At 39.3% G+C, this 25,848-nt stretch overlaps 1 protein-coding gene across 5 annotated transcripts in view; it reads left to right on the forward strand.

Moving 5' to 3' along the window:
• The first annotated feature begins 340 nt into the window (after positions 1–340).
• AKAP10 (A-kinase anchoring protein 10) overlaps positions 341–25,848 on the forward strand; it is a 37,152-nt gene continuing 11,644 nt past the window's right edge. For 2 of the 5 annotated variants that reach the window (XR_003996909.1, XR_003996910.1), the window contains exons 1-7: positions 357–613; positions 10,967–11,014; positions 13,687–13,869; positions 18,827–19,384; positions 22,734–22,832; positions 23,879–23,963; positions 24,398–24,521. Coding sequence is in view for 3 of the 5 variants with exons in the window: in XM_030536410.1 (XP_030392270.1) it covers positions 592–613; positions 10,967–11,014; positions 13,687–13,869; positions 18,827–19,384; positions 22,734–22,832; positions 23,879–23,963; positions 24,398–24,521 (1,119 nt within the window). In the remaining 2 variants the exon portion in view is untranslated. Of the gene's footprint in view, positions 614–10,966; positions 11,015–11,957; positions 12,050–13,686; positions 13,870–18,826; positions 19,385–22,733; positions 22,833–23,878; positions 23,964–24,397; positions 24,522–25,848 lie in introns of all 5 variants that reach the window. The other 3 variants (XM_030536412.1, XM_030536410.1, XM_030536413.1) reach the window with 3 other exon arrangements.

Raw genomic sequence — 25,848 nt, forward strand, 5'->3', positions numbered from 1 at the left:
GCCTGATGACATCACACCACAGCCAGACAAATGCGACATCATAAAGGCGGAGTTAGTCCCACAGCAGAAACTGACATTTTTCCTTCTCCGCCCCCAGCCCTTTATATGCGGACAAAACCCCAATTTCCCGGCTCTGGGGCTTCTTGCCCTTATCCAAGATGGCTGACTGGGCCTAACTCTCTCTGGCGCCTTCTGCCCTTATCCAAAATGGGTGCCTGCCCTAGCTTAACCTGGGGCATTTTGCCATCATCCAAGATGGCTACCGGCTCCGGGTCCCTTTGCCCTTTTCTGAGCGGGCTTCCCGTACTTACCATGGCGGCCTGACGCCCGGGCAGCCATCTTGGGGGAAGGCAAGAGGCCGCGGGTATTGCCGCGCCGCTGTTTCCCGTGATGCCTCAGGAGCCCCGCTCTCCTCTCGCCGCCGTTGCCCCCGGAAGAGGGAGCTTGGCGGTGGCGGTTGTTGACAATATGGCGGCTGCTGGCTGCTCCGCGGGAGGAAGAGGCGGAGGGAGAGGAGCCGGCAGGAGGAGGAAGGAGTCTCATTCATAGGGAGCCCGGCCCGCTGTTCTCCCCCCTCCCCGCCCCGCCACCATGTCCTTCTTCAGGCGGAAAGGTGAGGGGGCGGCCGCCCGGGGCAGCAGGGCTGGCGGGGCCATGGGGGTGGAGGCTGCGGGGAAGGCGGGGCCGCGGGGGCAGCCGGCCTGAGGAGGGAGAGGCTGTGGGGAGGCAACATAACATGGGGGCAGGAGGGCTGGGGAGGGGAAGGGACTGGCATGGCGGTGGGGAGGGAACACTGAGGGGCAGGAGGCCCTGGGAGAGGGAACAGTAGCGGGCGGGAACATGGGGGGCAGGAGGCTTGGGGATATGGGGGGCTGCAGGTGACAGGGAGGGAACTGCTCTTTCCTGGGGGCACACAGAGAGGCTGAGGTGTGGGACCCAGACCTTTTTGCCCTTTGGGGTACAGAGGAGGAGGCAGGACCTTGGACAGGGGATTGTAGGAGCCTCCCCCCACCCCTTTCCCCCTTAAGACAGCCTGCCAGGGGTCTGCACATTCTTTTCCCTCTGGACACCCATTTTCTCTCCCCTTCTCTGCTGTCGATAAGTGCTTTCTCTTGCATGTTTTCAGGGATGTCCAAGATATGATGATGTCTTTGATGAAGACTTCAAAACTATTAAGCATTTTATTGAAGCATGCAGTGCAAACAGTCCTCAAACAAGGGAGTCTAAAAAAATAATCTGAAATGACTGAATCTCGCTCCTAATGAGCAGGACCTGTCAGCTCTGGCTTTCAGTAAATAACCCTGACTCGTTCCCACCCTTCACCCCACCAAAATAAAAAAAAAGACGTAGTTTGGGGGTGTTATGGGTTTAAATTCGTTTGTTTTATCCTGGCTGCTGCATCTCAGAGTGAGATGTCAGCTGCAGTTTCTCCTTGCCTCGTAACAAGGATCTTTCTGTGACCTTAGGAAATCTAAGCGTATTGTGAAATAGATCCTGGTTTGAAATCTTGGTGATGCAGCTAGCAGCTTCATTTACTGGGGTGGTTCTCAGAATAGTTGTAACTAGCAAGGTCAGAGTTTGCATTCTCTTAAGGAAAGCATGGTTTAACAGCTGTAAAACAGATAACTATTACATGTTGCATACTTCTTGTTTCCTCTTTAGGTAGACTACTACGAATAAAATTTTGTATTAACCCACTCCATCTTGTTAAATTTTATCAAATTAAAATAACACTTGCATGATATAGTAAAACTCAGCGTATTAGCTATTTGTATTGTGATAGTATCCTAAAGCCCCAAGCACCCATTGTGCTAAATGCTGGACAGAAGCACAGATGATCCAGTCCTTGTCCCAATGAGCTTATTATACAAAAGTTATGTAGCATAACTTAAGATATTAATATTTTAAGAATCCGATTTTCCTGATTCCTCTTTTTGTGCAGTGAATACAGGTAATCATTCAGTTACTGGTTTAGATCAGGGGTTCTCAAACTTAATTGCACTGTGACTCACTTCTGACAACAAAAATTACTACACGACCCCAGGTGGGGGAACCCAAGCCTGAGCCCTGCTGCCCTGGGAGGGAGGGGCAAAGCCCAAGCCCCACCACTGTGGGTGTGAGGGCCAAGGTGGAAGGCCAAGGGCTTTAGTCCAAGACTGGCAGGGTGTAACCTCAACCCTTGCTGCCCAGAGTTGAAGCCCTTGGGCTTTGGCTCCGGGCTCCAGCAAGTCCAAGCCAACCCTGGCAACCTCATTAAAACAGGTCGCAACTCACTTTGTGGTTCCAGCCCACAGTTTGAGAACTGCTGGTTTAGATTTTGTTGCTGAATTGGTCTAAAAGCAGTCAGTTGAAACAAAGAGGGTGTTTTATTTTTTTAACATATGGGTGCTAAATTCCTCACTTCATAATCAGTCTCTAGAGAAGTTACATCCCCCAAGAAATGTAACTAAGCCTTCCTGTACTAAGAAAATGAGATAAAGAAACTAACCATTATTTTCATTACTCGAAATAAATGACATGCATTCTGGGTTTTACAGTTTGAGCTAGTCTATTTAATTTCATTTACAAAAGATGAATCCCTTTAAAACAAATAGTAGAACCTTATTTTTACCTGAAGTAAATCTGTTGTACTTTCAGTTCAAAATGTACAATCAGAGGTGCTCACATTTTGATTAGGGAAAAATATTTTCAGCATGCTATTAGTGTTTGGGGACTAAAGTCTGATCCTGAAAGCTGCCAAGAACTCGAGTCCTGTGGGAGCTCAGTAGATACTTCCTAGAATTCCTGGTGTTCAACAGCTTTCTTTAACAGGCTATTTTTCATTCAGCAGAGTCTTCCATGTTTAACTATTCTTCTGATTGTGGTTGATTAGTCAGTAAGTGTGTCCAGTATTTGACACAGAAAATGGGGTATATGGATAATAACTGAAAATGACTAATAGAAAAAGGTAACAATATGACTTAAAATACAAGATTTTAAAGCCAAATATGTTTGACATTTTTCAAGTCGATTTTATAGTCTTACTGCTTCCTTGTTCTTTGAAAATGAAATAATCCTGTTGGTATTAGTGGTCTGAATCATTAGAAAATTAATGTTGTATAACAACACCTCTAATTTACACAGGCTTGATATTTTTTTTAAATGAAAATCACTGCCACATTTGAAGGGTAATCCAGGTGTTTTATTGTGTGTTAGGCAATCTTGTCAACCCATGATAATACTGTAGTTCAAGTAGTAAAACTATCATTCCTTCAAGAGTTTCTACAACAGTTAAGTGGCTGATATGAGTCTCTTGTAAAGTGTCTTGTTATGGAAAAATGGATCCAAACTGCATTTTTTGTTTGGAGAGAGTGAGAAGATTTTATAAGTTTAGATAGGAGTGTTCATTGGCCAGGCTCATATTTTTCACATATGACTGGAAGTACTTTACATGTTATTACAAGATTTCAAGGCCAAAGTAGCAGCACTAATTCTCTTATGTGTGGGGATTAGTGCAGTAGTCCTGGAAAAACAGTTTTAACCCCCCACTTTTCATGGGAGAGGTTTCAGAGATGCCATAAAGTCCACCACAGACTTTGCTGTTGTCATCAGTTATTACGTGGAAGGTGCTCAGATACCGTAGTGATGGGCAGCAGCATGAAATCCTAATATAGATCCAGCTGTGAACTAATGGTCGGATACAAAATGTTCTTCAACTCTGTACACTGAAGTATTTTTGTATGCAGTTATTTTATGTAGGCTCTTGTGCGAAATAACTTTCCCCAGAGTAGACAGTAATGGGAATTGTGGATCAGGTACTCTGTCTTGATGAACTGGTATGGAAACAAAGTGAAATCCATCGATGGACAGCTCAGTGGTTTGAGCATTGGCCTGCTAAATCCAGGGTTGTGAGTTCAATCCTTGAGGGGGCCACTTAGGGATCTGGGGCAAAAGATCAGTACTTGGTCCTACTAGTGAAGACAAGGGGCTGGACTCAATGACCTTTCAGGGTCCCTTCCAGTTCTATGAGATAGGTATATCTCCATATATTATTATTTATTATTTATTATAAAGACAAATGCAAAGAGATTCTCATAGGAAGGAATAGTCAAATATAAAATAGAGGGATACTGATTTTGATAGTACTATGACTAAAGGGATCTGAGATTATTGGTTTTAGCAGAAGTGGCTGAAACTAAATGTGATAGTGCAAACAAACAAAACCCAGTTTTTCTAGGTTACATTAACAGAAATATAACTAAGACTGTGAGTTTGTCACGGAAGTCATGGATTGTGTGACTTTCCAGGACCACCGCAACTTCAGCAGCCGGTGTAGCCGGCCCGGGGCTTGGGCTCATGCCCTCCTCTCCACACCACCCCCCCCGGCAGCAGGAGTTTGGGTGTGGGAGGGAGCTCAGGGATGGGGGTTGGGGCATGGGAGGGAGGGAGGGCTCTTGGTGGTTCTTACCTTGGAGGACTCCCCCAGAAGTGGTGACATGTCCCTCCCTCAGCTCCTAGCTCTGCGTACTGCTTCCGCCCACAAGTGCTGCCCCCACAACTCCCATTGGCTGTGGTTCCTGGCCAATGGGAGCTGTGGAGCTCGCACTCGGGGCAGGGGCAGCGTGCAGAGCTATGAGCCGAGGAAGGGACGTGTCGTCACTTCCAGGGAGCTGCAAGGAGCCAGTTAAGGAGCCTGCCAGTCCCGCCAAATCCCCCCTCACCCCATCCACACCAGCAGGGGTCTCCCCCCAGCACTAGCCCCGAGCACCCACAGCTTCCCCGGGACCCCGCCCCAAGCACCTGTGGCACCCCACGAGTACCTGCGGCACCCCTGACCACTCCCAAGATTTAGTCAGGGGTATATAGTGCAGGTCGTGGGCCTTGAATTTTTGTTTGCTGCCTGTGACCTGTCCATGTCTTTTACTAAAAAATACCTGTGAGTAAAAATGTAGCCTTACATATAACACAAGGAAGATTGTTGGTCTGCAGCCCTGAGAACTGATTAGGCCTGAGAGAGCTGCTTTCAGTTTTGGATACTGCATTTTAGGGAAGGTGTAAATTGGAGGTGCTGGAGAAAACAAACGGTTTTGAATAACCCCGACCATCCTCATTTAAAAACCAGGGTACTGTGTCCAAAATCAATATAGTTGGAGCAAATTGCTAATATAGTATTTTTATAAGAGACAAAGTTGGGAAAGATGAAGAGAACTGGGTATATTTGGTGAAAACTGAGGAAGGAGAGAACTGTCTATAAATATCTCGAGCTCTTATACCTGGGGAAATAATAAACTACATCTTTAGTTGATGAAGGTGGGTCATAAGGCAAGGGGCTAGGGAAATTTAGGGTTGAATAGTAGAAGGGAAAAAAAGTAACTATAAGATTTGTTAGGCATCTGAACCAGCAGCCAAAGGAGGTTATAGAAGGTTAGGAAATTCTCATTAATGAGGATATTCAAGGCCAAATTACACACCCATCTGTTACCTTAGAAATAATATAAACAGTCCTGCCATGATGTAGGAAGAAGGGTTAACTGATGCACATATAAAATGATACAAGACAGCTTACATTTGCTCATCCTTCTTGGCAAACTGATTTTTCTCACTAAATATATTAAATTTCTTAGACCTCGTATGGCAGGCTGCACCTCAGCCTGATTCTTAGTCCTCTGAAAATGAAGGCTGACAGTGGAAATTCTATCAGACCTATACCCCCTAATGTACATGGTGGCTGTTCAGAATTAGCTTTAAGCACATGATATGACACCACCTAGATTGGCTGCAGCAAGATGAAAGCAGAATTCTTGTATTGATATTTTACTCCTTGAAACATAGCCTATATGCATGTACTATCATTCCTATATCTGTAACTATTGCTTTGTAAATTTGTTCTGCTTGTTGCTGACAGTGATACTAGAGTACTTAAGCATATTACAGGTAGTAAGGTAATAACTAGTTAAAGAGTAACAACTTACCTTTACAGAGAAGTTGGCATGGAAGAACAATTAAGTCTTTAGCTAAAGCAATTAGACAGTGGAAGACAAGGGAAACTGAGTAATCGCTGTCACTAGAGGTAACTGAGACTGGACTTGATCCATCAGGTATTGAGAGTGATGCTATTCTGATGCAGTGTAACAAATTACATATGTTAAAAATTACTGAGCTAGACGGGATATGTGCTGAGTTTCCCAGACAATTTTCATCTGGACAATAATGTTCAATAATCTATGTAAAACCTAGTCATCTTAAATATTTTAATGTCTACAGTCATGTATAAATTGAGGGTCTGCATAAAAAAAAAAAAGGAAAACAAGAATCCCAAGTTGCTTAATCAGGGTTTGAATTACTCTATTCCAAAATGAAAGTGCTACCCTCTAGTATAAATGTAAAATGCTGAGTTGCCAGTTCATGGGTCTGCATCGTTTATACTTCCCATTCTAATGGCTGTCAGACTGATAATGCTGCATTGACTATTGTGCAGAACAATTATATAACTGGAGATTGAAATGCCTCTCTAAAATATTTAAAATATTTAAATTGGGGTAACAGCTTTTTTAAAATGTGCTCATATTTTGCCATGTAAAGACTTGATTCTAGTAGTTATAATTTGTATAGATTGTACTTGGAGGATTTTCAAGGCCAGTGTTCCATGAATGAGCTATTTGTAAGTAATCTTTTCAGCTTGTAGAGGCCAAAGAAGTTTTCACTGGTAGCTTATGCACTTAAATATTTATTTAGATGGAACTGGAAGTTACAAGCATGTTTTCAATATCACTTTCATTTTTAACTCTGAGCCGTAAATATTTTGGTGACTTCATAATTTTTTGCCTAATTGATCTTTAGGGTTGTTTTTTTTTTGTAATTGACAAAAATAATCTGTTTACAGCCGTAAGATGCAGATTTTTTTTGGCTAAAATATCTCCCTACAGTACTTATTTTGTAGACACTTTGCAAGCATAGAGAGACAGTTCCTCCCCCAAACAGCATACAACCTAAAATGTTCACCATAAATGCCAAAACATGTTTTAAATTCCATGGCAGAATGCTAATATATACTAGAAAGTGTACCACCTAGATTTAAACCAATCTTTTTTTCTAGCTAACCACATCAATTACATAGGAATCATCTATACAAAGTTCACAGCTTGATAGAAAGCATCTGTCAAACCTGTCATCCAACACAATCAAAGCATTCTTAACTATGCTGATAAGTCAAGTTTGTAATAAAGTTTCAGGTGATGCATGTGCAAATATCCAAATGTTAGATTATTTAGATAATACTATCTGTGAGTTATATCAGGGCATGGGGAGGAGGAGACATGATTGACCTTCACATCTGGTGCTCTGTGAGGTCTCTGAATTCCCACAAATTTGCCATACACTTCAATTAACAGTACTGTGTTGTTAGAAACTGAATACTCTTTTGGGCAGTAATGCAAACTGCAGGAGGTAAATATGTGAAGAAATGACTTGAATAGCTGAGGAAGCTGACCTTGCATGTGCTGTAGGTGACGCAGAATACAGGTTCCTTTTCTTCATCTAGGGTTTTTGGATTCTGCAGATAGTGATCACCCTTCCTCGGACAAGCATGTATGGGTGCAGGGGCCAAATTAAAATTGGTGATGGTATCTTAAGTGAAGATGCACCAAGTTTCTAGGTATTTGTTGTTGTTTTTTAAATCACCATAATCGGGGGTATGTGTGTGTAAATTATTCATAGACTCTAGGATTGGAAGGGACTTCGAGAGGTCATGGAGTCCAGTCCCCTGCCCTCATGGCAGGACCAAATACTGTCTAGACCATCCCTAATAGACATTTATCTAACCTACTCTTAAATATCTCCAGAGATGGAGATTCCACAACCTCCCTAGGCAATTCATTCCATCTAAATAAACTCAAGTCAGCACTTTCTTTGTTTCTTGGTTAAGCTTAAAAATTAAAAGGCAGTGGTGAACTCTGTCTATAAATCAGTGGCAGGATATGGCCCCCTAAGTGGATGCTTTAATATAAGCATCAGAGCTCTAACATCTCTTAGCAAATGCACAAGGTCCTTACAGTAGTGTAAAATGCAGGTTTTTCTGCCTTTGGCATGAGAGGCTTTCATTTCAGTCATGAGTGGTTCCGTCTCTGCTGGTAGATTGACCTCTTTTGCTTTGCTAAAGAGATCAAATATAGCCTTAGTCACCAAATAATTCTATTAAGATTGCTGTTCAGAAATCTAACAACAATCGTGTTCTTGGTATTGTATCTCTGTAGAATGTTTCTTGTTCCTCAGTAATGGGAAGGAAGACTGAGGTTTGCCATTCTTAATTGACGGGGTCCCTTGCTGAATAGGGCCACAAAGGACTGAAGAATGGAATTCTTGCATGCACCTGTTTTACACTGTTACCACCACAACTAACTTTGAGATTATTTTTGCGTAAGAGCTTGTGAATTGTCCTACTGTGCAACATGTGTAGCATGCAACGTTTGTGAATGGGATGCATGCACAAAGCGTAAGTGATTACTACTTGTGTTTTTTGCAGTGGTGCAAAGTGCTTGATCTTGGGAATGCTGGAAGTTGCAACTACCATTTCAAAGCTCAATAGCACCTTCTGTCTAGTAAATTGGTCAGAGACTGTTTTGAGGACAGGCCTTTAAAGCTGCCAGTTGAAAGAAAACACGTGAAGCAGAAATGCATCTTGGAGCAGATAGGCTGGGGACACATTGCCCTTTTTTTGCTGTCTTCTATGGGGCAAGCCATTGCTCAAACACAGTGTACTTTGTTAATATGTAAGACTTTTGGCTTGCTAAATTACCTTTTTATCTCTGGTCCCTTGTAAGATTCTATATTTGCAAATGTGCAGCAAGATACATAACATGACACAGCAAGAAAAGTGCAGATATACTTGTGAAATTGTGATCTATTTAGTTAATTTACTAATGATCTTAGACATTTAAAAAAATATATATATATATAACTCCTCTGTGGTCTAAGGTTCAGTATCAAGGCTTCTGTTATTGTTTGTGTCCCAGTTCTTTGAATCTAAAGATAAATCATCCATAAATAAGTTCTCTTTTGCTCTCCAGGATATATAATGATAGAGTTTTTGGGAGTCATGTACATATTGCTTTTTGTCATTGAAAGTTACATCTTCTAAATGTATATTTTTTTGAGGTTAGGGAGTGCAGGTGTCAGGAGTTCGAATGATTCTCAAAACCTTGAAGTTTTAGACAAGTGGTCCCACTCTCACACTAATTTAAGTACACCTCTACCCTTTTATAATGCCACCAGTTATAACACGGTAAAGCAGCGCTCCGGGGGGACAGGGCTGCGCACTCCAGTGGATCAAATCAATTTTGATATAACGCGGTTTCACCTATAACGCGGTAAGATTTTTTAGCTCCCAAGGACAGCGTTGTATTGAGGTAGAGGTGTATATACAGTTTAGGGACTTGATCTGATAAGTCCTTTAGAGTCATTAGAGGTCCTGGGTCCCAAGGCAGTATTGACCAAACTTGAAAATCAGTAATGAATTAAAACTTGAGTCATCATAAATATCTCAGATGAAATCGATTTTACATGATCTAATGTAGTCACTAGCATAAGTGTAGTAGACAGAAGTAATCTGCATCTGTTCATTGATGAAGCAAACGAAAATCCAAATTTAAAAATTTTATTAAAGCTAATGTTAAAGTATATAATACACAGGTTAAGAAAAAAGTGTCTGCACATCTGGGTGTACTGTTTAGATTATCCACAAGTGCAAAGTTTGTTTTTAAAGTCATAAAATACATATAATGCTTAATCAGCAATAACCCAAATTAAGGTGAATCCGAATACTTGGGTACATCACTCATGAAAAGATATACAGAGAGTTGGTTGTAGAAAGCAAATATAGGAATGAGTGTAGATTGTCCCTCGGTAATTGAGCATATTACTTGCTTTCTTAGCCAATAGAAATGTTTGCTGGTTTTAGTTTTGCTGGTATTTTTTAGTTTTGTCGTAAATGGATTGGTAAGTAGGTAGACATGTATGTGTCTTAACTTTGACAAAGTTAATGCGAAAAATACTTGTCATAATGCTACATAGAACAGTTTATTTGGTTGTATTGGTATTATCCTAAAACAGTAACCTATTTCCCCCCTGCACTTCTGTATTATGAGATTAGGCTTTCCTTTTACACATGCCAGTGTACTTTTTTTGATTATCACTGATAAATTTATTATTTTTCAGTCATCTTCATGTCCTCCTTCAGCCTTTATGCTTTGTTCTGTACTGTTCCTTACGTTGAGACTTCCTCATTCTTGTCTTTCAGATTCTTCCTAAAAACTTCATTTTTCCTTTAAATCTGTTGTGCTTCAAGTTCAGTCTACCATTGTTTTGTTTATATTTGAGCAATATTGTTTGTCAGAATTATACTTATTGTAAATTTCTATATCACCTACTGCTGTGTAAAGTCAGGGACAAGGACAAACTCCATTTATGTCTATACAATGCTGGGCACACTACTGGTATTCAGATAATACTGCGGGGATATAATTTTTCCAAAATTGTGTGCTGTGTGGTTCACAGAAAACATCTGCCAATATTTGTTTTAAAAAGGAACTAGTTCATCCTTCAATTTTGTTTTGAAAACAGTTTACATTTTGAATTTATTTTAAATAAGAAATCAGATAACCGATCTTGTAGGTTGCCTAACTTGGTTTAAATTACATAGTACATGAGCTTTACGGGATGTTTGTATTAATACAAATGTTTTAATTTTTGTGAAAGTTAATCTTTAAGAATGAACTACCAGGTTTCGTATAAAAAACTTAACATCCCCATCCAGCTACTGGATGTATGTGTAGAGTTGAAAATAGCAAATATATTTTAAGACAAAAAGTTGTTTGTTTGCTAATTTCATTACCCACCAAGTCCTGAGTTTGAGATTTTTATATTCTCCTTCAACAGTCCATGCCATCACAAATCTTAAATAGCTTTTTACTCCTTCTTTTATATTTTACAGTGACAGGCAAAGAACAAGAGAAGACCACAGATGTAAAAGCAATTAAAAGTAAGCTCAAGATTTACTGAACTCTATGGAAAGACAATAAGATCCACAACACTGCCATATTTTTTGTAACCAATTGTACATTTCCTTATCACTGAAGAGAAGTACATCTTGTACTAAAAAAGTAAATAGTTAATCTATCTCCAGGTGGCCTATAGTAAATTGAAAACTAATCTTTCCTGATAACTATCATCTTACCAGGTCCAGAAGCATGGAAAGTTGTTCATTCTTTCTTAGGCTTTATTCCAAAATTATCACCTTGCAAATAGTGATTATTCCTTATCTGCAGTAGTTTGCTTTCTGAGGTTTTTGGGAGCTTTTTCTGGTATGTAATTTATTTTGCAATTTTGATAATGTGACTCTGCATTGCCTAACTTACAGAACAGGAGGCTAGGTTCTGATTTTGCTTTTACTAATGTAAATATGGAGCAACTTGAAATCAGGAGTGCCTTCAGACTTACACCAGTGGAGTGGAGGTCCAAATCTTTTTCAGAAAGAGCGGCTACCCTAATACTACACTAAATAGTTCAGAAATTTTGTAGTCATTACATGACTTAATGTCGAAAATTTTCTTTGATTTGTTGGTAACACTTTGTTAAGCCATGGGAAAACAACACGTCTAATTTGTCCATTGTTTTCAGTTTTATACATGTTCACTTTTTAGTTCAGCTTCCCTTTAGTATTGCTACAATAATTAAGCTGCTTTTATGTGCCTCAAATATAACTTTATTTCAGTACTTTATAAAGTGTTACCTGGGCTTTAAGTAAAGTGTACAAGCATCTTTGAGCATGTTGATTTATCTTTGAAGCAGTACAAGAATCAAAGTCATCCTAACCAAGTTAGCAATTATTAGTCATGACTACTTATTAGTTCAAGCAGATTGCTAAGGAAAGGCTATGACATGGCCACTGTGTAGAGTAAAATAAAACTTAAAATACAATTCAGTTTATTACAGAACAAGAACTGCAGATGTCGAGCAAAATGGGAGCAGCTTCCTTGTTTGGCAGAGCACTCTTCAGTGATCTGCATCATATGAGGTTCGAGATTTAACACTATCTAGAAGTTTTAGAATAGGTGTTTCATCCTTAGAGTTTTATTAAACTTAAATTCTGCTTATAATAAAGTTAGGAGCCTTAAATCTAAATTAGAAAGGTTAAACCGTTATCAGATGGGTTTCTTTTTCTACACAGTGTCCTCCAGCAAGTAATCTTCAATTGCTGTGGTCAGCCAAGCAACTAGCTGCTTCCCACAGGCTTGGAAGAACATGTTTTCCCATTCCTGTCTGTAATACATGCCAAAGGCTTCTTGGAGAATAACAAGCAGAATTTCAGTACCGAATATTTCAATTCAAGGAAAACCTCCACATATCTTACAAATTATTTCCAGCGACTACTTGCCGGAATCAGGCCTGTGTTCATGTTTATTCAGTCATGTACATTCAAACAAGTGGAGAGGGAGACTATACTTACCCAGAGTTTTAGATTAGATTGTAGTCTCTACATAGCTAACTTAGCAAAACAAAACCATACAGCCATAGATTAAAAGTATAGAAAACAGACCACAAATCCTCAACAGGTAATTGATAATTACGTGAACAAATCTGACCTATAGTGTCGCATCTAATGAACAGCAAAGGGCCATAAAAACAAAACAGGATGTCATATTTAGGGTAGGAGATCAGCTCACCATATAATTAATTCAAAGATGCCTGTTGTGTGGGCATTAAAGTGTATTAATTCCCAGCCTGTATGTGTCATTAGATATTGCAAATATGAAAGAAGTGTGAAGAATTAAAGCCACTGAAACAAGTTTCCTTGACACATCAGTAAAATCCATTGTTATGTAATAGTGTAATAAGGTTAGGTGGGATAGATCTCTTTGCCTGGCATCCTAGTCAAACTTAATATCCCAGAAGTCTCTAAAATGAATATTGGCATAATGTTGCCTCTTGTTTTCTTGTGAGGAAACTAGCCTCCTTCTCTTTTCTCTTCAAATTCAAGCAGCCAGTATGATCCTTATCCTAATACTGCTGCAACAGATTTATGTATTAGCACTTATAGTCTCAGCTTCAATGAGCTTTTAATTATTTTCTTTGCTCATCAGTGCTTACTCTGCTAGCTTGTTTTCTCTAGTGGCAAGCAAAGATAAAATTATTTTTGAAAGATTAAATGTACCTATTAAAGTTCACAGATGGTTTCAGAGCATTGGATATTTTCTCTGACCACATTAGAAGGTTTCCAAAAAAGAAGTGGAAATTGATCTATTTGTCCTGAATGGGGCTGCTGCTGATGTTCTGTCATTTACTGAAAAAGTGTAAAACTGCTATGATAGTTCTGATCCATGAGGTAGGAAGACTCACAGGGTTAACGTTCTTTGTGTAAACTTAAACATAGAGTCCTTGTTATCTGCTGAACAAATGTGATAAAGGAGAATGGGCAACACTATAAACGGGCTAAGGTGATCTTATCTTTGGCGTGGAGAACCCACTTATTTGTAGTACCTCTGCTCTGGTCAGATTATTAAGCAGAGACTGACATGCAGTACTACAAATGGTGTTTTTGTAATAAAGATGCAGGTGAGCTAACACTGTAACTCATCTCATAGTACTTAGCATGGGATATGGTAGAAAAGGTTGCAAGTTTTTTTCTTTTAATCATTGTTGTCTTGATTCCAGCTCCAATACCAGTACATTCCCCTCAGAGAAGCACTAGAAATCATGCCTTGCTGGAGGCTGCAGGACCAAGCCATGTGGCAATTAATGCCATCTCCGCCAACATGGACTCTTTTTCTAGCAGTCGGACAGCTGCTCTTAAGAAGCAGCCAAGTCACATGGAGGCTGTACATTTTGGAGACTTAGGTAAGACTTTGCTGTTCTCTAATATAGGTGAGCCATATCTTTTCATAGCCTATGAATATTATATGTGCTGACCACTAGGACAAGGTAGCATTGAGACAAGTAGCTTAGTAAGGTTAAGAAAATTAGACACAAGAATAGTAACTAAGTTACACTACGAAGTGCAAAATAACATGGGCTATCCTTCAGTATAAAGCATACTTGTTACCAGTTAGGATCAAAAGAAATGTGCTGTGCCCTATAGTTATTTACAGTAAAGTATATTATGAAAGTCTTGCACATCCTCTAAAACGCTGTTGATGGCACTGTCAAAGAGGATAGCACACTAGATGGGCAATGGGTCTGTTCCACAGTGGTCCCTCCCGTGTTCCTTCATTGCAGGTTCCTCCATGGGTATATGTTAATTTATCCCTATGCTTAGTACATCTGTAAATATTAGATTCCTGATCACTCACTTTATTTTGTTTTCTGTTTAGAACTCTTTTCATCACCAATGGGCTCTCTATAAATGGATTTTGGGGTTGGCTATGGTGAATGCAGATTATATTTAAAAAAAAAATTCACGAGGAGTCCTTTTTCTTCAGACTAAACATTGTGGCCATTTGTGATGCAGGCAGTACCTTTGTACTAGACCTCTAAGGCTACTCTGACAGTGTCAGTTTGTTTTTTTATTAAGGAACTGGAAAACTTCATTGGACTAACTCCAGAGTAGCCACAAGCTTAGATACTTAGGTTCTTATATTGTACTCATTGTGGTATCTTGCATAAAGGCTTGAATTTGCCCTTCTCTAGGGCCATAGATCCTCAGTGTTGGTAGTCACCAGCCTGTAACTGTAGGGGGAAGAATCAAAACTGATTGGAAGGCTGATGAGGGACTAGCCCCCAGCTTCCGGAGACCCCCTCATTTTTGTTGTGCCTCGTGTAGCTGCTGGCAGGGTGAAATCTAACACCTACTGCAAGAGAGAATTTAAAAATATATAAACACTAAAAAACCCAGGTGGTGTGTCTCCTACCTGGAATTACAGCAGCTGCCCCTGCCAACTGATTAGGTAACGGACTACGAAGATGGTAGAGAGAAGTCCGAACAGGACAAGGCTGTGTTCCTTCTACTCTGTATTCCTGCCTGAGAGTGCAGAAGAAAAGGTGTTTGCCTTGTTCATTCCAACTGCCTCATCCTCTGGGTCGGAAAGGACAATCAGATTTGCTAAAGGGTAGAAGGCATCCATTATAAAGACTATTTTGTTTATTTTAATCTAAACAAGCCCAAGCTAAGTAATGTAAATCTTGCAGAGTTCTTATAGTTGATCTCTCTGAATCACACAAGCTGTTTATACAGAGCAGGCAAAATGCCATTTAAATTGACCTAACAAATCAGTAGACTATTTACCAATTATTTGTAGGTTAGACATTTTTGAAATAGTAAACACTACTGAAAAATGAGATTTTTATGTTTAACATAAGAACGGCCATACCAGGTCAGACCAAAGGTCCATCTAGCCCAGTATCTGTCTACCGACAGTGGCCAATGCCAGGTGCCCCAGAGGGAGTGAAGCTAACAAGCAATGATCAAGTGATCTCTCTGATGCCATCCATCTCCATCCTCTGATGAACAGAGGCTAGGGACACCATTCTTTACCCTTCCTGCTAATAGCCATTTATGGACTTAGCCACCATGAATTTATCCAGTTCCCTTTTAAACATTGTTATAGTCCCAGCCTTCACAACCTCCTCAGATAAGGAGTTCCACAAGTTGCCTGTGCGCTGTGTGAAGAAGAACTTCCTTTTATTTGTTTTAAACCTGCTACCTATTAATTTCATTTGGTGATCCCTAGTTCTTGTATTATGGGAATAAGTAAATAACTTTTCCTTATCCACTTTCTCCACATCACTCATGATTTTATACACCTCTATCATATCCCCCCTTAGTCTCCTCTTTTCCAAGCTGAAGAGGCCTAGCCTCTTTAATCTTTCCTCATATGGGACCCTCTCCAAATCTCTAATCATTTTAGTTGCCCTTTTCTGAACCTTTTCTAGTGCTAGAATATCTTTTGTGAGGTGACCAGAACAACATCTGTACACAGTATTCGAGATGTGGGCGTACCATGGATTTATATAAGGGCAGTAATATATTCTCAGTCTTATTCTCTATCCCCTTTTTAATTATTCCTAACATCCTGTTTGCTTTTTTGACCGCCTCTGCGCACTGTGTGGACATCTTCAGAGAACTATCCACGATGGCGCCAAGATCTTTTTCCTGACTCGTTGTAGCTAAATTAGCCCCCATCATATTGTGTGTATAGTTGGGTTTTTTTCCCAATGTGCATTACTTTACATTTATTCACATTAAATTTCATTTGCCATTTTGTTGCCCAATCACTTAGTTTTGTGAGATCTTTTTGAAGTTCTTCACAATCTGCTTTGGTCTTAACTATCTTGAGTAGTTTAGTATCATCTGCAAACTTTGCCACCTCACTGTTTACTCCTTTCTTCAGATAATTTATGAATAAATTGAATAGGATTGGTCCTAGGACTGACCCTTGGGGAACACCACTAGTTACCCCTCTCCATTCTGAGAATTTACCATTAATTCCTGCCCTTTGTTCCCTGTCTTTTAACCGGTTCTCAGTCCATGAAAGGAGCTTCCCTTTTATCCCGTGACAGCTTAATTTACGTAAGAGCCTTTGGTGAGGGACCTTGTCAAAGGCTTTCTGGAAATCTAAGTACACTATGTCCACTGGATTCCCCTTGTCCACATGTTTGTTGACCCCTTCAAAGAACTCTAATAGATTAGTAAGACACGATTTCCCTTTACAGAAACCATGTTGACTATTGCTCAGGTTTGTTTTTCTATATGTCTGACAATTTTATTCTTAACTATTGTTTCGACTAATTTGCCCGGTACCGACGTTAGACTTACCGATCTGTAATTGCCGGGATCACCTCTAGAGCCCTTTTTAAATATTGGCGTTACATTAGCTAACTTCCAGTCATTGGGTACCGAAGCTGATTTAAAGGATAGGTTACAAACCTTAGTTAATAGTTCCGCAACTTCACATTTGAGTTCTTTCAGAACTCTTGGGTGAATGCCATCAGGTCCCGGTGAACTTGTTAATGTTGAGTTTATCAATTAATTCCCCCTCTAGTGACACTTCAATCTGTGACCGTTCCTCAGATTTGTCACCTACAAAAGCCGGCTCAGGTTTGGGAATCTCCCTAACATCCTCAGCCGTGAAGACTGAAGCAAAGAATCCATTTAGTTTCTCCGCAATGACTTTATCGTCTTTAAGCGCCCCTTTTGTATCTTGAATGTCAAGGGGCTCCACTGGTTGTTTAGCAGGCTTCCTGCTGCTGATGTACTTATAAAACATTTTGTTATTATCTTTGGAGTTTTTGGCTAGCCGTTCTTCAGACTCCTCTTTGGCTTTTCTTATTACACTCTTGCACTTAAGCTAGCAGTGTTTTTGCTCCTTTCTATTTGCCTCACTAGGATTTGACTTCCACTTTTTAAAGGAAGTCTTTTTATCTCTCACTGCTTCTTTTACATGGTTAAGCCACGGTGGCTCTTTTTTAGTTCTTTTACTGTGTTTCTTAATTTGGGGTATACATTGAAGTTGGGCCTCTATTATGGTGTCTTTAAAAAGGGCCCGTGCAACTTGCAGGGATTTCATTTTAGTCACTGTACCTTTTAACTTTTGTTTAACTAACCCCCTCATTTTTATATAGTTCCCTCTTTTGAAATTAAATGCCACAGTGTTGGGCTGTTGAGGTGTTCTTCCCCCCCACAGGGATGTTGAATGCTATGTATTATGGTCACTATTTCCAAGCGGTCCTGCTATAGTTACCTCTTGGACCAGCTCCTGCGCTCCGCTCAGGATTAAATCGAGAGTTGCCTCTCCCCTTGTGTGTTCCCGTACCAGCTGCTCCATGAAGCAGTCATTTAAAGTATCGAGAAATTCTATCTCTGCATTTTGTCCTGAAGTGAGATGTTCCCAGTCAATATGGGGATAATTGAAATCCCCCACTATTATTGGGTTCTTAATTTTGATAGCTTCTCTAATTTCCCTTAGCATTTCATCATCACTATTACTGTCCTGGTCAGGTGGTCGATAATAGATCCCTAATGTTATATTTTTATTAGAGCATGAAATTTCTATCCATAGCAATTCTATGGAACATGTGGATTCGCTTAAGATTTTTACTTCATTTGAATCTACATTTTCTTTCACATATAATGCCACTCCTCCCCCTGAACAACCTGTTCTGTCCGCATTGTACATCGGAATGCTCATCAAACATGCTTTTCAAAAGCCCTTTTGGCACTGCTTCCTGTACCATCCGCTGGCTGCACTGCTTACTGTACCATCCACTGACTCTCACAGATTGATTTCACTCATGGATGATGGCACAGCTTGTGAGCCCAGGAAGGCTTGAGTGTTCAATGTTGCTAAAGTGTTATCAGTGCATTCTTACGGCTTATCTTCAGAGTTTTTAAAAATGCGTTCAGAGTTAGAGGAAAGTTATGGTAGCAGTTATAATGATGTCATGGATTTAATATGTGAAAATGTAGAGCATACGTAGCAGAAAGTGGAGTAAGCAAAGTCTGTGCGAGTAGGTTGGTTTTCACACACTCCCACCTCACATGATCTAAACGTGCATTTAGTTGATTAAGGCCTCTTTTGTGCCTAAATATTTGATACATTGATTGAATAATCAAATTTTTCTGGCTTTTTGACAATAGGATGAGAACTTTACTGGATTGATCAAATATAAATATATATATTTTTAAATGGTAGGCATTTCCACTTTCCAAATACTTGTTGGGTAGGAAATGTATTTTACACCAAACTTGTATGGGTACTTCAGAATCCTCTCTTTCTCTCTACCAGTTGCATTTTGGTAATTGTTTATCAGATGCCAAAATGTAGAATAGTGTGTAAACTCTCTGATGCTTTTTCTTTAGGCCGATCGTGTCTGAATTATCAAGCTCAAGAGACCAAATCAAGCCTTTCAAAGACCCTTGAACAAGTCCTGCAGGACAGTGTTGCCCTCCCTTATTTTATCCAGTTTATGGCACTGCGTAGAATGGAACATTTGGTTAAATTCTGGTTAGAGGCTGAAAGCTTTCACTCCACAACATGGTCCCGCATAAGAGCACACAGCCTGAACACAGTTAAACAGAGTTCATTGGCAGAGCCAGTATCTCCTTCAGTAAAACAGCGTGAAACCACAGTATCTTCTCCAGCTGGATTGCTTGATGAGAGGTTGGAGGATTCCAGCACAGTCCATCTGCTCATGACCAAGACAGTACCTACAAACCTGAATGATAGAATTGACAATGTTCAGAACCACTTGCTGTCAAGCCATGATAGCAATAATGCCAGGGTACTTCGTCTTGGGAAGTCTGAGGCAGGGACCCATTCTGTTCCAGCTGAACAGCAAGACTCTTCCAAGCTTACAGTATCAAACAGAAACAGCCCCTCTTCTGCACTAAAGGACTTGTCAGGAAAACTAATGAAAAGTAAGTGCATCAGTGGTTCTCTTACATGGCCAGTTCCTCTGCCTCTTGTCTGCAAGTGGAGGAATGTGGGAGGGTAAATAAAAACCTTTGTAAAAATACATTTTACTCCTATTGTATGGCTGCAGCTGACTGACATATGTAACTTTTTTTCAAAGAAAATGACTAATTTATTGCTAGTATAATAGCTCAGTATAATGGTGCTACATAATCCTTACTCAAATTTTAGGATTCTCAAAGTAGACCCATTAAATCAGATTTTTTACAATGTAGGTGATTTTTCTGCAGAAGCAATATTATTCCCAAGGGAAGGCATGAATGGAGAGATGAAGAATCATCATGTTAAGAGGACTAATTGTGCTAGATTCATGTCTGATTCTGACAATAGCTACCTCAAGCAGCTTCCCTTATCCTGAAATCCTAGGAAAACTCTTACAAATCTGCAGTTGCTCTAGATCTTATCGATTTCCATTTTAAAGACTACATGCTAACTATTAATAGTTTAATGGACACACTCCCCTAAAGAGAAACAAAAGATGTGGGCTTATTACAATTGGAAGAGGTTTAATGTGTTAATTCTGGTCACATTAAGACCAATGGACACTGTGAAGTGGAACCTCTAAAAGGTTATGGGCAAAATCATTCCTGGGCCTGGATGAAAAGGGCAATTGCTTTGAAACATTTTGTCCCATCAGAGAACTAGCAGTAGTGCGTGCTTTCTCTTCTCTAACAATATTGTATCTGTACCACAGAAAATAATGGCATTTGCAGCAGCATAAAATATTTGGGAACTAAGGTAGAGGGGTTACTTTGGAAATGACCTCTGCTGAATATTCAGGGATATATACCATGTACTGCCATCAGACCACTGAAGCCAATGAGATTAGACTGGTGCAACAGAACAGATATTCTCTTTCACTGAGAAAAGAAAATGTTTGTGAGTTGGAAAGGTGGATGGGCAAGGGTTGGGGGATGAAGCTAAATGATCACATTGAAAACCACCTCGTGTTCTATTAACTGAGTCACTAAAGGAACTCTCAGCATTGATACTCTAACAAACAGACCTGCTTAGACCACAGACCCCTAATGGAGCTCTAACCTTAGATTTATCCCATGTAACTTTCTTTAAGATAAATAAAAATCAAACTCATACTGCTGCTGAGAATGATGCCCCCCATAATAATATAACAAAAATTCTTAGTAGCAGCATGAGTTTAAAAAATGGAAGAATTGTATTCTGAAAGCAGGAACTGTCAAGATACTGTGTAGGCCAGTGTTTAGGCTGAACTCTTTTGTATCATTGCAATAAGTCTTTTGAAAGATTTGTGTTAAATATTATGCTGTCAAACAGATTTCAAAACCATTACATACTCTGGCATTGTAACTGTACCTGTATGAGTAATCCTGTGAAATCAAGGCAATCTCTGTAATGGCTTTTCTATTTTAAAAAATTGTAGCAAAATTTGAATGACAGCGGGGAAGTGGTGTGATAGTTGCCTCTGTCTGGAAGCTGTATAGATTGTATCTTGTAAAATAACATAGATAATTACAAATCCTCTCAAGAATGTGTACGGATAATGTTTTTGTCTTGGATTTATTTGATCAAGCTTCTCATAACTGATTTATTCTAACTTGGGGCTCAATCTTTCACACACGTACTGCTGGGAGTAGTACTTATTACCGTGAGCAGGAGCAAAGGAAGTAATTTGATCATTTATGGTAGTAGGTTAGTAAGTGGCATGCCTTGTAATCCCCCTTCTGCTTTTCTCCTCGTCCTGCACCTGCCCAATTTTGTATGTATGTCTAAACAAAAACAAAAAATGAAACATCCCTTTCACAACATGTTGTCTGCTTGAGTATTGCCTCCCTTTCCTCTGACCTTTATCTATCTTGTATATTTAGATTGTAAGGTCTTTAGGGCCGGGACCATTTCTCACGTACAGCATCTAGCACAATGAAACTCCAATTCTATTTGGGGCCTCTAGTTGCTATTACGATTTAAAAAAAGGTCAGAGGCTGTTTGCAGGAACTGGGATTTTTTTTTTTTTAAATAAAGGAATCTAAAGGGTTTGGGGCATAGATGCCTGAAATACTAGACATTGTCACTGAGTTTGCTGCAGAGTTCATTCAAATTTTAGGGGATTCTTGACATTTTTGCTAAATGGAAACTAAAATTAGCTAATGGCAATTTTTATTCAGATTGGAACAAAAATATGTTATTGCTGATTGGATGTTCTTGTGTATAAGAGGAGAGAAACCGTTTCTAGTTGTAATGTAAACCCTCTGCATAGTATCTGACTCAGAATAGTAATTGTAAAGTGATCTTTCTTTGCCTATTCATCTGTATTAACAATTTCCAGTTACCAAAGACAAGCTTGTCAAAAGAGCATAAATTAAGTTTTGTATGTTTACCGAACTCATTTGATCTGAAGAAACTGAACGTATAACTGAATTTCCAGACGTAAAGTGAAAGTGTATTACCCATTAAGGGTTTGTCATAAACAAATTAGTTTTCCAACAATGTGTCTTAATGAAATATAATATAATTAAATGGAATTTTATACTAAGAAGTGACATTTAGGTTGTATGTTATTCGAATAGTTTCTAGTTTCCATCTATTACATTTATGGACTTGATTACTTGAAAGCGAAGGTAAGAGAAACAACCCTTTATGCAAGCTTTGTGTTTGAGGCTAAAAGCAAATGCAATTCAGGTATTAATAATGCCAAGCTAAAGATAGATGTCTGATGTTGCACAGCCTGGTAGTGCAACTTATTTTTTCATTGACTAATTCTGTCAGGGGGTTGTAATTATAACGTATTTTCTGTATTTAAGGATGGTGTCTGTCAGTAGGAGTTAGGACAGCAACATGGATGAATGACAGAAAATAGGTGCATGGGACCTTGTAGTACTTCTGATACCTCAATTTAAAAAATACCAGAATTCCACTGTAACGTGGCAGCTTTCTGCACAACTATAAAGAGGGCCAGAGTTTGGGAGCTTTCTTAGGATTCTTGCTTTACTGAGGTATGGGTGATCTTGGGAGATAATATATTCAGCCCACGTGGTGGACTTGAGGGATTGGAGAGCTGCTCCACTCTTATTCAGTCCTGTTGGCTGGTGCATGGTATTCTTTCAGTAGCCTGGGGTGTGCTATAACCTGCCTAGAGACAAGGCTGTCATGATAGGAATTGCTGTCTGGAGAATAGAATAGTAAGTTAAAAGGTTGGAGGAAAAGAGAGCCATTTCTGAGTAGATGCTTCCTGTTCCTAAGTGAAAATGCATATCATTTACTCATTTTATAGATATACATCAATGGATCTAAAGTTCAGCATGTGTTTTCTTCTTTTAGGTATAGAGCGGGATGCAGTTAATACTTTTACCAGATATATTTCTCCAGATGCTGCTAAACCAATACCTATTACAGAGGCAATGAGGAATGACATAGTGGGTAAGAACATGCTGTATTTGATAAAATAGACTTGACCCATTGCATTTCCCAAAAACAATAGCATTGGTATGCAACAGAATGCATTCCTTTGTTTCTCATGACAACAGAATTGTGTTTTCACTTTTTATGAGTTTATAACATAAGCAGTAAATAGATTGTAAAATATACACCTAATTACTTCAGAAATCTCCAACTATTTATTAGATTTTTCTATGGTGCTTATTTCTGTAGCATCTGAGCACCTCACATACGTTAAGGCAGTGGCTCTCCACCAAGGGTATGTGTACCCTTGGGCGTACACAGATGTCTTTCCGGGGGTACATCAACTCATCTAGATATTTGCCTAATTTTACAACAGGCTACATAAAAAGCCTAGCAAAGTCAGTAAAAACTAAAATTTCATACAGACAGTGACTGTTTTATACTGCTCTATAGACTATACACAGAAATGTAAGTACAATAATTATATTCCAATCGATTTATTTTATAATTATATGGTAAAAATAAAGTAAGCAATTTTTCAGTAATAGTGTGCTGTGACACTTTTGTATTTTTGTATTGTGTGCTGTGGCACTGATTTTGTAAACAAGTAGTTTTTAAGTGAGGTGAAACTTGGGGTACGCAAGACAAATCGGACTCCTGAAAAGGGTATAATAGTCTGGAAAGGTTGAGAGCCACTGCATTAAGGGATTTACCTTCTCAAAACTCCTCTCTAGTTTGGAAGTTTTATAATCCACATTATGCAGATGGGAAACTGAAGCACAGAAGAGAAATGACCTTGCTTAAGTTAATACAGGAATGTTTGGCAGAGTCAGGAATAAAACCCAGGTCTCCTGAGTCCCAGTTCAGTATCTTAACCGTGAGAATATCCTTCTCATTTTATAGACATTTGAAATAATAAACTTTTAAAAAAAGTTCTTTGAACAGTCAGAGCTGGTTAATCCCAGTTGTCTTGAACTGTTTTTTTTTATTAGATTCATCACCAATGATTTCTTTTAGCTAAATAAACCCACCTCCCCATTAAAGTTGGTCTCATCTCTTTACAGCAAAGATTTGTGGGGAGGATGGACAGGTGGATCCTAACTGTTTCGTTACTGCACAGTCAATAGTGTTTAATGCAATGGAACAAGAGTAAGTTGATTCCATGGTTTGGCTTTATCATGTTGTGTGTTCTTTTCTCTTACGCTCTTTTTCAAAAACAGTTTAATAGATCTAAGGATAAACATATTTATACAGTTGATAAGTGAATAGTAACTGTGCTGAGTCACTCTGTGCCACCCAATATACTTGGAACAGTCTGTCTTCCTGCTCCAAACCCCTTCTACTCCAAATCTGTTATCATGATTACTTCCCTGAAGGCATTTATAAACACTACTGCTAGATAATTACACCACTTCCAGTTCATACGGACATACCACACACTATTGTTTCTTATCTATTTTGCCTTTATTTGACTAGATTTTTAAGAATCTTGGGGTAGGGACTAGATTTTATTTGTAAAATGCCATGTTTGCTATTGGCACTTGATAGCTAATAATATTTAATATTTCTTTGTCCATGTGCAGGCACTTTAGTGAATTTTTGAGAAGTCACCATTTCTGTAAATACCAGATTGAGGTGCTGACCAGTGGGACTGTTTACCTGGCTGATATACTCTTCTGTGAATCAGCACTGTTCTATTTTTCTGAAGTAAGTTTCTCCCCCACTGCACCCCCTCAATGTAGTGTAATAAAACCATGTATGCCATAAAAGCTTTATTTGAAGAGCCCTTTATATAACTTGAAAATATCAGCTATATTTAGTGGTAGGGAAAAATGCTTTAAACTGTTTTTTCCTGACTCACTGCAAATGTTCTAATTTCTGTGTTGTATTTTAGGCTGAGCTTTCACACATCTCTTCTCCTGTTTAGAGCTCCTTCATAGCACTCTTTTTGCTCTGTAGCAGGACATTGTTAAGCACTGGAATAAATTGCCTAGGCAGGTTGTGGAATCTCCATCATTGGAGATTTTTAAGAGCAGGTTAAACAAACACCTGTAAGGAATGGTCTAGATAGTACTCAGTCCTGCCATGAGTGCATGGGACTGGACTAGATGACCTCTTGAGGTTCCTTCTAGTCCTGTGATTCTGTGATTGTAACATTTCATTTACCTGCCCCTACAGGACTGCTAGGAGGTTTAATATCTGTAAAGATTTTTGAGAATCTTGAAAAGCCTTACTGAAGTACCAGAAATTTTTGTAGCAAAGTGATGGGCACAACAACGTAATCTCTTGCAGAGTAAGCTGCTAGCAGGTAGAATTGTTTAATCTTGCCTTGGCTTTTAGCTATTTTATAGTCTTGCCAAAAGAAGCATTGACAAGAAGTACTGGGCAAGATTCTGACCTGGGTCATGCTGGTATAAATCCAGAGTAATTCCATTGGCTTCACTAACATGACTTCAGACCAGAACATGGTGAATGTTTTGAATCTGAAACATCTTCAGAGTAGCAGTGCTCTCTAGGTTTGGGGAATTGGGCTTGTCAGCGGGCAAAACTGTTTAAATGGTCTAATAATGTTGCAAACTACACTGGCCCATATGTCTTTAAACAGCAAATTAAGAAGCTCAAACACACACAGCGTGTTTAGTGTTGCATTAAGATAAAGTCTGCACAATGTGAAAATGATTTTTCTGTGTTCCTGTGTGTTTTCATACAATACAGGTACACGTAATTACCCAAGCATCATCTGAGACTGAAATAGTGGCTTTTATTGTTAGTAATTTTTTTATTGTATATTTGAGTGAAGACAGACTGTTAATCCCTGCTTTGCGTAACAATACATCTGAGCATCTAGAAGACCTATATGGTATCTGCCCAGATAACTGTTGTGTGTTGATATGTGATTCAGTTTTTTTGGAGGAAAAAAAAAAGTGGTATCTGAAAAAGGATCAGGTCTGCGTATGTTCACCTTCCACTTCTTAGCTAAAAGCTGTTTTCTCCTCTTTTAAAGAATATATTTCATATTTCTTAATTTCCCTTA

Source organism: Gopherus evgoodei, chromosome 17 (assembly GCF_007399415.2).
Source record: "Gopherus evgoodei ecotype Sinaloan lineage chromosome 17, rGopEvg1_v1.p, whole genome shotgun sequence".
Classification (NCBI taxonomy): domain Eukaryota; kingdom Metazoa; phylum Chordata; order Testudines; family Testudinidae; genus Gopherus; species Gopherus evgoodei.